Raw genomic sequence first — 14,654 nt, 5'->3', positions numbered from 1 at the left:
CGGCCGGCGCCACCTCCCCCCGGGGCGGTGCGGGGTGGGGCGGTGCGGGCGGGAGGCGCCGCCGCGCTCGGGTGTCCCGGGGCCGGGCGGGGCGGGGCGGTGCCGGCGCTGGCGGTGCCCCGGCGCGGGGTGAGCATGGTGCCCTAGCGCTGGGGCTATGTCGGAGGCGGCCCGCAGCCTCCTGCAGCGCTGGGGCGCCAGCTTCAGGAAGGGCACCGACTTCGACTCCTGGGGGCAGCTGGTGGAGGCCATCGACGAGTACCAGATGTGAGTGCGGCCCCGGGGAGGGAGCGGCCCCGGGCAGGGCAGGGCAGGGGGGCCCCGCCGAGCTCAGGCCGCGGCCGCCGCACTGCCGGGGCCCCCCGGCCCTTCCCCAGGGCGCGGGGCCGGGGGCCGGGGTGTCCCTCGGCGCGGCAGCCCGGCCGGGGGCGAGGCAGGAGCCGGCCCGTCCTGCCTGCCGTGAGGGCGGCATGGGGCTGGGAGCAGCCGGGTCTGGCGGGAGGTGCCCCTGCCCACGGCACGGGGGTGGAACAGAATGGTCTTTAGGGTCCCTTCCAACCCCAGCGTGGGCCGCCGGAGCGGCTGGTTGGTGGAGCCCCCGAGGCAACCCTGGACTGGGATGCTTCCATCCCATCACCCTGTTTGCCCCACGCTTGTGGGGAAGGGAGGGTGGACCTGCCAAATGGGCTGGAGAAACATTAGCCTTAAGCGGGGAAAAAAAAAAAAAAAAAAGGCGTAACCAACCCATCAGAGTGAAAAGTTGTTTGTCACATGCTTGTGTGTTTTGCTCCTGATGAAATCGGGGTGGTAGTGTGGGGAACCTGGCACCCTAGTCAGATTTGGTGGCACTGGGTGGGACTGCACCATTCATCAATCTGGCACCAGAGGAGTATCGGCTATAGAGCATTGTTGGTATCCTTAGTAACACACCTGGTAGCTCAGAGGCTCTCCTCTACTACTCCATTCACCCTGAAGGTAGAAGTTATTTCTTTGTAATCTGAATATTTCAGGCTAAGTTTCTCTTGGTGAATTTTCTGGAAGTTGTCAAGAGGGTTTATACTTGTTCCCAAGTGAAAGTCAGCTGAAGGATTGCTCCCTGAGGGATCTTGTAGCACTGGACTGTTGAAGTTACGGGATGAGCTGTAACCACACTGGCTACCAGTTCTGTTGCCATTCAGAGTAACAAGGTCTCCTGGCCATGGACAGCACAGTTGTGAGAAACTGTAATCTCATAATTTCATTCACTCACCAGGCAGGATGATGCAAGTTCAGTTATTTGTAGTTGGAGCCCCTGGTGGTCTAGGGGGTAAAGGCGCCGCGCTGTCACCGCGGAGACCCGGGTTCGATTCCCGGTCAGGGCCACTCCCGGGCAGGTGGGGCTCGTTAGCCCTTAAAGGCAACCCACCTACGTCCTAAGGACCTCGCTGCCACCGTCCAAGCTCGCTTGGCCCCGGCAGATGAACCTTAGGATTAAAGGGTGGGCTCAGTTCCGCGCACACTGTGTCTCACCTAAAAAATCCAATGCGCAGGCTGGAAGGTGGAAAGACCTTCCCCGGATCTTCGCTCGCGAAGACTGGCCATTATTAGTTTGCTGATGGTCTTTTGAGTAGGGCAAACTGTTACTATACAAACTTTGGCACAGGGATGAAAAGAAATTTCTCTTCCAGGTCTGTATCTCAACAGAAAAAAAAAAAAAAAAAAGATTGAGAAGTAAAAGAAGATATTTTTACTAACTGCCCTTATGTGGACATCTACAAGGAGTCCAGTAGGATCCTAATGCTTTAAACTATCTTAGCAGTCTCAGCAACCAGTTTCATATAATGATGTTTCTTCAGAATGAAACGTCTTTGGGCTTTTCCTTCTGATCACACTTCTCTGACAGGCGAGGTCACTAAATGTTTGTAGACAGTCCAGTGTGAGAGCCGAAGTACAACTTCTGTTCCTTTCCTCCCTCCATGGCTTGTGTCGGACGAGAACTGAGGTGATCTCCACACCCTGGCTCTGCTCTGACTTTGGAGCGGTGAGATATCTTTGTAAGAAAGCTCCTCATGGGTAGTGGTGTATTGTAAGCTGCTCTTATCAGTGAGATTCTACTGAATAGTCCTCAGTAGATGAGCTCTGTGGTTCCAGGACTGAGAAGAAAGGAGAGAGAAGATCAAGGGATTACAGGGAGGTAATTCCTAGGGAGGAGCAAAACCTTTTCTCTGTGTATATCTGCTGTTTGTAGATTTAGCAGGTAAATTAATAACAATTTCAGGCTGTAGAGTAGAAGTTGCAAACAAGGAGCACCAGACAAGATATCAACCTGTAGTTCTGGAGAGACATCATAGCATGGGTTTTTGTTGTTGCCCTCTCCAGTGGCACCCTGAGATGGGACGAACAAATCTGGTGCTGCTGTTGTCCAGATGCTGTGAACGCTGGCATGGTCTGTACTGATCAACACCAGGAGCCTGGGGAGAAGCTGGTTACAGTGAGCTTGATGATGCTGAGAAAGATTTTCCCAAATGTAAGCTAAGTCCTGATGGCTGCTCCCGTAAAACAGTTATTTACCTCCTGTGTCCATCTGCTCAGGTCTTTGTTACTCCTGGAAGTGCGGGAAGCTTGGTGCAAAGACTGGCCTTCGTTCATTCAGGTGCTTACTCACTCAGGACCCCTTTGAGCTGTCAGCAGTGGCTTCCCTGTTGAATGTCCCCATCTGTGGAACTTGGCCTAATCCAACTTTGAATGAGCCTCAAACGGGATGCCAGATGCATTTATTTGGATTAGGGTACTTTTTTTTTTTTTTGTATTAGTGACAAATGGAAAGAGGGTTGTGTTTTTGATGCTTGCAGAAATGTTAATGCTGTGATGCAGCCTGTTGTGGGTGGCATGTTGCTGCTATGGTGATGTTTCCTCAAATCATTACTTTTTATGAAGGGGGACAACAGCACCGAGTTGTGCAGTTACTCGTCCTGTTTGGTTGTGTTTTCACTGGTTCCAGTTAAAAGCTACAGCCACCTCAACCCTTATGGGGTTTTTAAAGAGGGTTTATTTTGAGAAAAAGCAAAGAAACTGAGTTCTGGTTTTTGTTCCTGCCACAGGCTTTGACAATAATCTGTTCTGCTGTGTGCATCTTGGTGTATATGTTTTAACCTCCCCCCAGAAACCAAGCCAATGCCCCTGCAGTGGTGGAGAGAAGCAGAATCCCTTTAATAGTGCAAACTTGGATGTTCCAGGTGGAAGAATATTGCGATGTCCTGGGTACTGCTGCTGTCCCTGGGTTTTCCCTCAACCGCCATCCTCCCTCCTGCTCTGCTTGTAAAAAAAATTATTTACGGGGAATGGCAACAATTGCCCAGAGGTTTTGCTTGTTTAATGTTCTCCTTCCTCCCCGGACGGAAACTGTAACTCTTCCCATAGCTTCCCTCCAGCTTCCTTTCGCTTTCTCGAGCTGTTTGCTTACTGTTACTTTTCCAAACCCCTGGGTACTCCGGCCTCCGTGGTGACAAGGGGTGGGGTTTGTGCTCCGCCTGGGATGCTGACAGGCACAAATGTGAACTGATCCACCCCGGCAGCCTGGGCCAAGCAGCCCAGTGCCTGCCTTCCAGCGCTGGGAGACCACGTGCCATCACCCGGGGTGCCCTCACCCTGGCAATCCTTGCCTCAGACTCTCCCTGTGAAATGCACGTGGGACTGTACCACAGTGGGTCTGCGCAGGGGCTACAGTTTGTTAGGATAAAAGATGAGGATGGTGAGAGAAACAAGGTCAGTGCTTGTAAAAGGGTCTGTTGGCCAGAAGAACCTTCTTACCTGTTCTCCCTTCATGATGCATTATATGTGTAGTCTTTCCTGCCTGATGTGGTTCCATACTTTGTCACTTTGTCCACCTTCTGGGTTTTTTTAAGTATGGACTACCATGGCTATAGAAAACTTTGTTTTAAAAAAAAACCTCAAAAACACAACGACAACAACAACAACAAAACCCTGAAAGTATTTGGAGCAGCAGTCTGTGGACCTTTTGTCTGACACGGTTTCTGGAGCCAGGGGGAGGGCGTGTGTTCATGTTGTGTTCCCACTCTACAGTTTTCTTTTCCCCCATCCAGATTAGCAAGGCACCTACAAAAAGAGGCGCAGTCTCAGCACAACAACTCGGAATTCACAGAAGATCAAAAGGTGAGCATTTGCTGTTTGCTCAGTCAAGGAGCTTGGCTCAGAGATGTTGATGTGTGTTATGTTTTTTTTTATCTCGCAGACCAGAGCCTTGTGAGACCTTTTTTACTCCCTCAATATACGCAAACAGAAACAGAGCCCAGCACGGCTGGAGCAGTTGCTGTCATGAGATGTGACGGATGCTCTGCTGTGTAGCGTTGAATGTCATGCATGCTGGCCAGAGTCCTTCGTAACCCGGGTGTTTCTTTTTTTGGGTGATGGTTGATAACTTGCTTATTCAGTGTTAGTACAATTTATGTCGTGAGGTCTAAATACAAAGTGTTGTGCACTGCAGACACGGAGGGTGTGTGAGGGGGATGTTAGCTTAACATGTAACACCTGACAGGGAAGGATCCTGGCAGAATACTCCCTAGTAGCCTCTTAGAACATCATTTGTTTATAATCTTTCAAAATATTGAAATTACTTTACTCCTCCCTCCCTCCCCTCAGTTGAAAAGGCTGTTTCTTGTCTCAGCAACATACTACTGCAGTTGTGTGGTGGGATTTAAGTGGACAGTGCTAGCTGGGGTCTCATGTGCTCAAACATTTACTGCAAAATAAAATCTTCTGAGATATGAGGCCCTCTTAAATTTTCTTGTCTCTTATAAAGACATGCTTTTCTTAGGGATACCAAACTAGAGACTTGTATTTCCAGCTTTCCCGGTCATAAGATCACTTGTTTGAGCAATGTTGTTACCAGGAAATTGACATTTTCTAGCTCAGAGTCTCGCTTCTGGTAATAGAGTGCTAGAGTAATAGGATCTGTGCTTGGAAATGTTAGTCCTGCAAACAGGTCCTGGCTACGGGAATTCGAGATGAACTTGATGTGTTTAAAGAAACTCATACAAAGAAATGCACCTTTATGTAGAATCTGACAGAGGTTTGTAACTGTTTCCTTGATGTGTACCAATAAGAAAAGCAAAGAGCTGGTCTTCCATGTTCTGTTTACCTTCTGCAAAGAGGGTGATAAAACTCATGGTTGCCTTAAACTGAGTCTTAATCTTGGAGAAGGATTTGGTCCACTTTTCCTGAACTGTAAGCCTTGAGAGCCTTGTTAATGCTGGACAGCTGTTTACTCTTTGATTGCTTCTGTTCTCTATCCCTTGCTGGTAGCTTTCTCCATCATTCTCAGCTAGAGTTATCTCTGCAGCGTGTTTCACCTCTGTGGAGACTTTTGAAAATGTAGTTACTTCATGAAGGCGAAGTTGTTAATCTCACTTCTGGAGACATCATCTCCTGCGAGTATGGGAACCAGAACCGCACAGGGCTTTGCTTCCAGATGTTCCCTGAGTCTTTATGAAAAGGACCTTGGACCAGATTGTGGAAGTGAATGAGGTCAGCCATGAGGGAAGGCCTGGGGGGCTCAGGAAGTGGAGATAACTGACCTCAGATGTGAGATGCACAACTGCAATCATGTCTTAAGGCAACAGTCTTCTGAAAAGAAAAAAGTAAGGAGTGGTGGTTTTAAATCCTTGCAGAGTGATACCTGTTTCTGAGGCTGATAAAATTTCAAAAGTGTTTTGTATCTATGTCACTTCCTATTTTTTGCAGATCAGAAAGTGGATGATGCACTGAAACTTTGGTTATCAAAGGGCAGTAACTGTTTGATTAGCCACACGCACAGCCCAATTCTTCAACAATTTGTTGGAAGAACACTCTCTTTCCCACCTCTACCATGAGGAATGCTAGTCACAGCAAAACTAAGAGTCTTCCTATTGCTTTGAAAGAAGCACTTAAAACTCTTTACAGCAAAATCTTTTGGTGGGATGTATAGGTCCTTGCTCTTCTGGTCTTCCCTATTTCTGCAGGAGCTCAGCCAGAATATCATTTAGTGGTCATGACCAATTACTGTCATCCCTAATATCATTCACTTGGCACATAGAGGTGGAGTTTAGCAGACTGCTGGCTTTGCAAGCACTTTGGTTAAACAGAAGTGTATCTTCTTTCTCACCACCCTTTAAAAAATCAGCTACCAAAACAGCTACTTTTGCTCAGTTCTGCTTCTGCCAGTGCATCCACCAACATGGTATTTCCTTGTGGTTCCAAAAAGCCTCTTTCCTATTACCTTGACTTTCTAAGGTTCTGTATGTTGTGTAAGAGCCACCTCTTTATTTTTTTTTTTAATGTAGAAGAGTGTGTAAACTTCAGAGTTTGCTTATCTGATATCACTGGCCAAGGCTGCACACGGAATTTCATAGATTGAAAGGCCATGAAGCTCATTATGATTTCCAGTTGTTTGATCTACCCCCATTCCCTTTTTTTATAGATTTCCAGTTATCTGTTTTCCAAAGGACTTTCCATATTGGTGAAAATTACTGTGAGGCTGTCATTTTTTCTTACATTTTCTCTGTGAGGAAAGTGGATTTCAGCAGTGTACCAAGGGAAAGCTACTCACTTTACAGCTACGGGAAAAGGACAAGACAAGGTTCAAATCCTCAGTCCTATCTGCCTGTATAAACTTCTGCCACGTTGGGGCTTTTTTTGTGCATCACAGGTGGTGTTACAGTGCAGGTGTCGCCACACCATAATTGATGGTGTGTTATTTGCTAATGTAATCATACAATCTGTTAATCTAAAAACACTTGACAGATATCACCAGTTTCTTTCCTAGGCATACTGTGAGCCAGTTATCATTTATCTTGTAATAAATGTATTGTTTATGGTAAGAATTCAGACTTCTAAATAGTCATATCTTGCCTTTTTGCTTTTGATCTGAAGAGTCTGTTATGAAACACTGTATGCTACTTGCCTTGATAGAGCAGACTGGTGTCCAGATTTTGCTGTTCATTCCTGTATTTTCAACTTCTGAGGGGTTGTCATCTTATAACTATTCTGTAGTTTCAGTCCTTAGGGAAGGCTCTGTCTTGACTTGGATAATTGACAGTGCTGGAATGTTCATTAGTGATTGTGAATTTTACTGAAGAATTTCTCTGCAGATACTGTAAACTGTAAAAGAAAACTGTGTGTTTAAATCTAGTCACCCTTCAACAGCCCTAAAGAGGCTGGGCAACAGTTTCATCACCTAGAAGCTGCGTGTGTGGAATATTAGCAGATACAGTTACTGGTGAATTTACCTCAGTCTTAACATTTTGAATCCTCCTCTTCATTATTTTACCTTCATTGTCTAAAAGATCCTGCCTTCATTCATGACCAGCCGCTGTGTTTTGCGATATGACTTGTTCCATTTAGGTTTGGCCGTGGTTGTCAGCTTGCCTCCAGCTACGGTTACTCTCACCCAGTTCTCTGTGCAATAAATGTGACCTTTAAAGCCCTCTCCCAACCGCAGTTGTTGCTTCTCGTGTAACTGTTTTTGTGCTAGGCTGAGTTCTCTGCAGCGTTAGAAAATCAGCCTTTTTTGTGCAATGATAACTTGCTGAAATAAGAGCACTGTTGAACAGTCTTAGCATGATTCATTAAACTACTGGTCTTCTAACAGCCTAAACCTCTCGTTAAAGCCAAACTCCGCTCTGGCTCTGTATTTATGCAAACATCTTTGACTGCATTACAGTTAGCACAGTCATTACTCACACAACTGCACTGAAGAAACCTTGACTACAAGATCAACTGATTTTTTTCCCCTGTTCTAATCATGAATTTACATAAAACTGAATCTTAACTATTTTAAACTAGCAAAGTTAATTATGGCTTCAGCCTTTCTAATGAGATGCAGAAAGTTTTCCCTGCTGCAAAAAGCAGCCTTTGCATGGGATAGTTGCAGCTGAAAATGATAGCAGTGTTTAGCTGCATTTTTAACTTTTGGGTTGGGTGTGGTCCCTTAAAAAAATAGTTATGAATAATGCCTGCTGGGAGCTTGCCATGTTTCAATAGATTCCATATAAAACCTATTCTTTACTATTTTAAGACTCCCAAACTGTCTTAAATTAATCTGTTTCTAGAGCCATTTATTGCCCTTCAGCCCCCAGGAGCCGGAGGACACACATTTTTGTGTTGCTCTTTGTTCTCTTAGGAGGTTCCTAGTTCAGGCAGTTTTCAGAACACACAGTTACGAATCTGCAGGATAGGGAATAGTGGTGTTGCTGAACTTATTGGTGAACTGACAACAGAGATAGGGCTTGAGCAGTGTTTCTGAGACCTCCTTTATGGTGTGGGCTTAATGCTCTGCGTGAGGGACCAGGGAGGAGGAGAGCCATGGGAAAATCTGTTCTGTGACGGGGCACAGAGACTGTGTGCTGGCACCCTGCAAACTTGTAGCCCTCTTTCTGTTGTGTAGTTGGAGGGGTTTTGATCTAACACAGAATGGGCATGCTTTTTTTTTTTTTTTTTTTTGCTCAGCAGTCAACACCCAAACCATTGGAACAGCTGGGTTTTTTGCAAATGTTAGAGCTGTAGTCAAACCTCAGAGATTCCCCTCCCTTCCCTAGGGAACCTCTGGATTCCTTTCTTTTACCCATTACTTCACACCTTCCTCTTTGAGAATCTACCTTTGCAAATATATCTTACCAGATGTTCTCAAATATGAAAAGGAATTCCTTTTGTTACACTGCAGCCCATTAGGTGGATGTAGTGTTTTCTAATTATAGGGACTGAGAATCTGCTTCTGTAGTGCTACCTGTTGTCCTCCCATCCAGCCTGAAAGTACGTGCAGATAAATCCACAACACCCACGTGTGCAGTGCGGGTCTGGAAGTCTCAACATGAATCCAGGACTGTATGTGTTCCTTTGTTTTTCAAAATATCTCTGTTTTTACAAGCTGTGCTTGAGATCCAGTCACGGGTCTCTGTTATGTAGTAGCAGAACTTGTTTTGGGGAGATGGGAATTTGTTGACTGAACTTAGTCTGCAAAGCAAACCTCCACAGAAATGGAGCTGCTGATATTTTTCTCTACCATGTTGCATCTGTGCATGAGGTCACATTGCTCCATGCTGGAATCCCAAACAGCACTGCTGCACGTGCTGCATCCTCAGCAGAGGAGAAAACTGTGTGTCCTGTGTTGATACCCAGCACTCGCTGCTTTCCTGGAAGGTGCTGAGAAGAACTAAATTTTTTGAAAGACCTCCATACAATGGATAACAGTAAAAACTATGAGAAAGTAAAGTCTGGCCCGAGCCATGTTCTAACAGAATGTTTAAGGCGAGAGGAGGTGCCAGCTGAGGAGAAATGGCTTCAAAAGCTCTGATGAGCCTGTGGTGGCAGATGAAAATCAGGTGTCTGAGGCTTTTGCACACTCCAGCTGTTGGCTCTGCCCTGGAGGTGTTGGTGTCTGATCTGCTTATGATTCAGCTCCTGAACTCTTTCACCTTTCAGTGTGCCCTAAAGTGAACTGAAACTGGAGTCCCTTAGCTTTTAGCCCTGTCACTAATGAAACTAGTCGTGGCCCAGGAGCTGGCTGAGGAGGAGTTGTGACATCTCTCAGGGCAGATGATGGAGGAAGGTACCTGTGAAAGCATGCCTTGTTTTTATCTGCTGCTACCAACCCCTTGAAGCCCTAAAAATATAACCCTCCATTTTGGCTTTTGACTGACACTGCATAACTTGCCAGCTGTCCATACTCTTGAAGTTCTTTGATGCTAGAGTTGTACTCTAGGAAATCTTTTCCTCCCCTTGCATCCAGCTTGTGGGGGAGCTGTTTTAATACTGCCTGATTTAAAAGGAAAGAATGAGTTACAGGTGCATATTTCAACTTTAATCTTCCTTCTGGGGGGAAAACTTACTTTGAAAATAAAGTACTTTTCTTTATAGCTTCATTCTTGATGGTTTTCTTGCCCTATAAATGTTCCACAGAGCATTTTGAATTTGTATCTGGCCCTTATCTCTGCAGATAGTCTGAATTTTAATTCACCAAAAGCTTTTAGTTAATGAACAAACTTGTGATGGCAAGGTAAGGTAAAATACATCAGGCAGTTGTGTCCACTTCATAAGAGATATGGAAGCCTTAACTCCTCCTTTCAGCTGGTAGTGACAGAAACAAACATGACTGTTTTGTGAGTCATAAAGCTCAACACTGTCTTCAAAGTAAGACTGCTTGCAATGGGCTATTTTGAAGCCCTTCCCTCTGTTCTGCATTTTTAAATGAAAATGAGGAATTCACAGTTATGCTCAGGCATATCTTAGATTGCTGACAAGTTTGAATTGAAGAATATATTCCATGATTCACTTGGAGTTTAAATCTCTTAAAATCACAAAAATGGAAAGTTAGAAAAATAATCCACCTTTATACTTCCACTGAAACTTGCAGAAGTGGACTGTGTGTTTTTTCAGTGCTGCTGTAGCATCTGAGGAGGGTGGACTTGGTTTGCTGAGACTGTGAGCCTGATAGAGGAGCTGTAGGCATGGCTCCTAAAAGAGCAAATAAGAACAAGCCACTCAAGTTCTCAGAAGTTAATACACTGGTTGGTTTGGTTTTATTTTTCTTCAGTCCCCTATCACCTGAGAGCAGTTGAGTTTATAAACAGTTTATGATGTGAGAGGCGTTATTACAGTTTCTGCTGAGTGAATGACCCCCATCTGTGTTGCTGGGCTGTGGGAGGGGAGTTAAGTGGCAGATGCCTGTTTCATCACTTGTGCTTTCAGAAAATCTTGCTTGTGTATAAAAAAAGCTTTTGATGATGAATGATCTGGTACTGAGTAATAGATCTGAAATCTTTGCAAGAAAAAGCAATTGTTTGTATTTATATTCTTTTAAAATGTGAATCTGGAAGAATACTGTTTCAGTACTAAATTATACTTTTTTCCCTTTCAGAAAACCATAGCTAAAATTGCAACATGCTTGGAACTGAGAAGTGCAGCTTTACAGGTATCACTCTTTTTCCTGTGTGACTTCATCCTTTAGCAATAGGTAAATATAGAGCTTTTTAAAGCTCGTTTAGTGTCTTCAGAAATAGCTAAAACTTCTGAAAACAGGGTGAACAAACACTTGAACACTTGGAATTTCCAGACTATCGACATGATGGTCCAGGTGACTGCCTTAAAAAGATCTTAAAGTGTGTATATGAGCATCTGTGAGGGTTTTTACAGGAATTTAACTTCACATTTTGTGTCTTTTGTTCTCTGCCTCATTTTCCTCCTTCAGAACTGTTTAGTTTGTCTTCCTAACTCATGTGGAAGGGTAAAAAAATCCCAAGTGACCCTTGCACTAATTCAGCTGCTTCACAAATCATAATAGACCATGAGGAAGAGTGTGTGTGTAGAATAAAAATGACTTTGTAGCAGTCATGAAAACTGGCAGTGTTGTAGAAAAATGTGGGAAAACAATGGTTTACAAACTACTCTTTGGGCTTTTTTTCTAGATTGAACGTAGATGTCATGGGAGTGAATATCTTTTTCTCTCAGCACAATCTTATCCCCAAAACAAAAGGCAAGCGAGAGAAGTTTCCGAAAGACTGTGGATGGGGAAGGGATGAATCAATGGAAGTGAAGTTTGGGTTACTGGATTACCTCTTTACCAGCCAAGAGTGGTGAAAGGCAAATTTTGCAGCAAGTTACTCCCAGCACCACTCCAGAGCACTTCATGTGGCTGTACAAGGTGCAGCAGCTCCACTGTGCTGCCTTCAATCGCCTGAGAGGCTGGGATCCAGCTGCTGGAGCTGAGCTAATGAGGTGAGGCTGATCAGCCTCCAGGCCATGCAGTGTTTGAGGAATTCCTTGGTTAGCTCTGCCTGTCATTCTATTTGGGTCCAACCTGGAGCGTTTGAGGAGTGTTGCGCTTGCTCTGGGTCACTGTGACTTTGAGGAGGGCAGGCGTGTTCCACTGTGGGACACATCTTAGGCAACAGCAGAAGATGCACCCACGTCATAACCTGCCAACCGGAGGAGATGATGTCGTGCAAAACCAGCCTTCCTTGTTGTTGATTCCTCAGCAGTAACTCGAAGATTTTCTAATCTTGTGTGAGGCTACTGGAGCTCCTCATGCACTTCACCTTGAGGAGGGGTTTGTTTGCTGCAGTTTGGTTGTGGTTTCTTAGGAGAGGTTAAAGCAGCTAGTGAGAGTAGTCATCTTTTCCTGCTCTCCTAACAGGAAGGGTACAGCTGCTTTACTCTCCTTACATAGCCTTGAAGAAGGTCCCTGATCACTCTTGGACAAAATTGAGAAAAAACCTCAATGGGCCTTAAATGTTGGAAACAACGGGCAGTGTGAAGAGATACCAAGGGTGCAGTGACATAGTACATAAGACCTGATCCTCCACCTAAAAGAGGATGTCCAGTGTCAATCCTCTTATTTGCACCACTTGCCCCAGAATAAGCTGGTTCAGCTCACCAAGCTGCTGGTGAGCTACCTCAGAACAAAAACTAAGAATTTTTCTGTTGAGTTAATAAGTCAGATAGGCTTACTGAGAACCAGACATGTATATGCTACAGACAGATGAGGAAACTGCATCATGGAGAAAGGCGAGGTGGTAATTCCTCTTCCATTTGCAGTGAGCTCTTAGCTGAATTTTGTCAAACTCATTCTGTATACTGTCATTTCTGCCCATGTTTCAGTGTTGAACTGTGAATGTTCCTGTCTGTGGTAAGTAAGAATTTGGAACTAGTTCCTTTAAATATATTTATCTTGCAATAGAGCTTGGAACATGGGTTAAGTTTGTTCTCAATAAATGAGAAGTAACATTTTGCCTCACCTGTGAAACCTACCCTTTGTTGGGGAAATTTTATTTGGGTTCTTTAGGATGTAGCTTTGAAGTAACCTTATTCCAAGATCTGGTAGCTCTGTCTGAGAGGAGGGCACATCCTGACATCTAACTCTTTCTTTGTAATGTCCTAGTCCACCCAATCACAGGATGAGTTTAAGCTTGAGGATCTGAAGAAGTTGGAACCAAGTAAGTAGTATCTTTGTATTTTAAGTGAGTGACATTTATCATGACAGTGGAAAACATGACAGCTCCACAAATACTGACTGACCACAATGTGGTTTTAGGTGGTTCTTCCAAATGTCTGCTACTGTGTAGACAAAAACTGATGTGTATTAAGGAATGTAATGTGGGTAACTTCAAAGTGTAGTAATCTGAATACTTCAGATAATATATTCATCTTTATTTTCAAATAAGTAATTTGGGTGCTGCTAATTTTCGCACAAAATAGTATTTTAAGGTATCCATTAGTATATTACATCATTTACCTGCACTTTTCTTGCTTGAACTGAATTTCAACGCTTTGTGGTCTTCCTCCTTGCAGCATGAAATTTATTTTTCTTCTGAAAATATTTAACTTGTGCTCATGGTAGCTAATCACCTGTCACCTCCCACCGTAATGCTACCAGACTAATGAAGTTAAGAGTCAAAATGAGGATGTGAGTCAGTCTTTGAAGGGTTTTGTGCGATGTTGTTTTTTCCCAACTGGTCCTGGGTCAGGTCTTGGTATGTCAATCCAGAAATAACTTTTTCATGTAGGAAGTATCTATTTATCAGCTTCATTTTCCTTCCTGTAACACTGACTGCTTTGTTCTCAAAGCATCCTTATGATTAGAGCTTCCACATCTAACCAATATTATCCTGAATGCCAACATTTCTGCAGTTCTTGAGGAAGAGCAGATGCAGAAGAGCTTCTTTCACGGTGACAGAAGTTGGTTACATTTTGCTCATCACACAACTGTATCATTGAGGGTGATCCTGGGGATAAGTATGATGGGCAGGGAAGTGTTTCCCCTTCATGAACAGACTGAGCTTCCCCGCACAGGATCCTACAGGAAAGCTTATCAAGAAGTGGGGCACTGAGCTGGGCTTCCTAATATCTCTACCAAAACATAGAGTCCAAATGCTTTTAAACTGTTCCCTGCAAATGGTTAGTGAAGGAATGTTACAAGACCACCAGGTCTGTGAAGATCGTAACTCAGGAAAGGGTTTAACTGTGTGGTGGAATATTCGGTCTTTCTCAGACTGCGTCTTGCACGTCTGGCCTCTGAATCCTCTGATTTGGGCTTGTTTTGTATAGATGCTGCTGCTTTCTGTTTACAAAGTATTTAAAATGTTGTAATCATTTAATGACTGTGGGTTTTAGACTCCATTTTGCAAATGCCCTGTGAGTGACTGAATGATGGGAGAGGGAGGGGAATCCTGTCCAAAATTTCAATTACGGTGCAACAGTCCTGTTTACTTATCTTGCCCTCCATCAGAAAAGGGATTTTGAGCTGTCAAAAAAACTGTTCAGCAGTGTGAAGTGCATTCAGCCCACACCTCATACAACAAGCAACTATATTAAAACTGAGGAAGAGTGTGTGGCCATCAGTTTTCAAATACACAGAGTTATTTTCCTTGGAGGAGAACTGGGTGCCTCTAGGACAACAATTGAACATTGATGTTCTTAATGCTACTGTCTGACTTGGACCATTCTGGCCCTCTTTCTCTCTGAATTGTGCCTTTGTTTTGTGGTTTTTAAGTGTATCTTGAATAGAGTAAATCTTAATCAGGCCAACACCAGCCATCTCATAAAATAGTGTTTTAATTTGCCTGTTGTCAATTTTATTTTGTGTTCCACCAGAAAAAGCTAAAAAAATCAGGGCTGGCAATGCAAAT

The 14,654-nt window shown here is 44.3% G+C and overlaps 1 protein-coding gene across 2 annotated transcripts in view; it reads left to right on the top strand.

The window, feature by feature from the left end:
• Window positions 1-50: 50 nt before the first annotated feature.
• AIDA (axin interactor, dorsalization associated) overlaps window positions 51-14,654 on the top strand; it is a 29,801-nt gene continuing 15,197 nt past the window's right edge. The window contains exons 1-4 of one of the 2 annotated variants that reach the window (XM_050316767.1): window positions 51-267; window positions 4,083-4,152; window positions 10,889-10,942; window positions 12,908-12,962. In XM_050316767.1, coding sequence (XP_050172724.1) covers window positions 158-267; window positions 4,083-4,152; window positions 10,889-10,942; window positions 12,908-12,962 — 289 coding nt within the window. In that variant the 5' untranslated portion in view covers window positions 51-157. Of the gene's footprint in view, window positions 268-2,582; window positions 2,768-4,082; window positions 4,153-10,888; window positions 10,943-12,907; window positions 12,963-14,654 lie in introns of those variants that run through there. The other variant, XM_050316768.1, reaches the window with a different exon arrangement.

This window comes from Myiozetetes cayanensis, unplaced genomic scaffold (genome assembly GCF_022539395.1).
Source record: "Myiozetetes cayanensis isolate MyiCay16 unplaced genomic scaffold, myiCay2020 scf2-11, whole genome shotgun sequence".
Lineage (NCBI taxonomy): Eukaryota > Metazoa > Chordata > Aves > Passeriformes > Tyrannidae > Myiozetetes > Myiozetetes cayanensis.
This window is presented reverse-complemented; position numbering and strand designations above follow the sequence as displayed.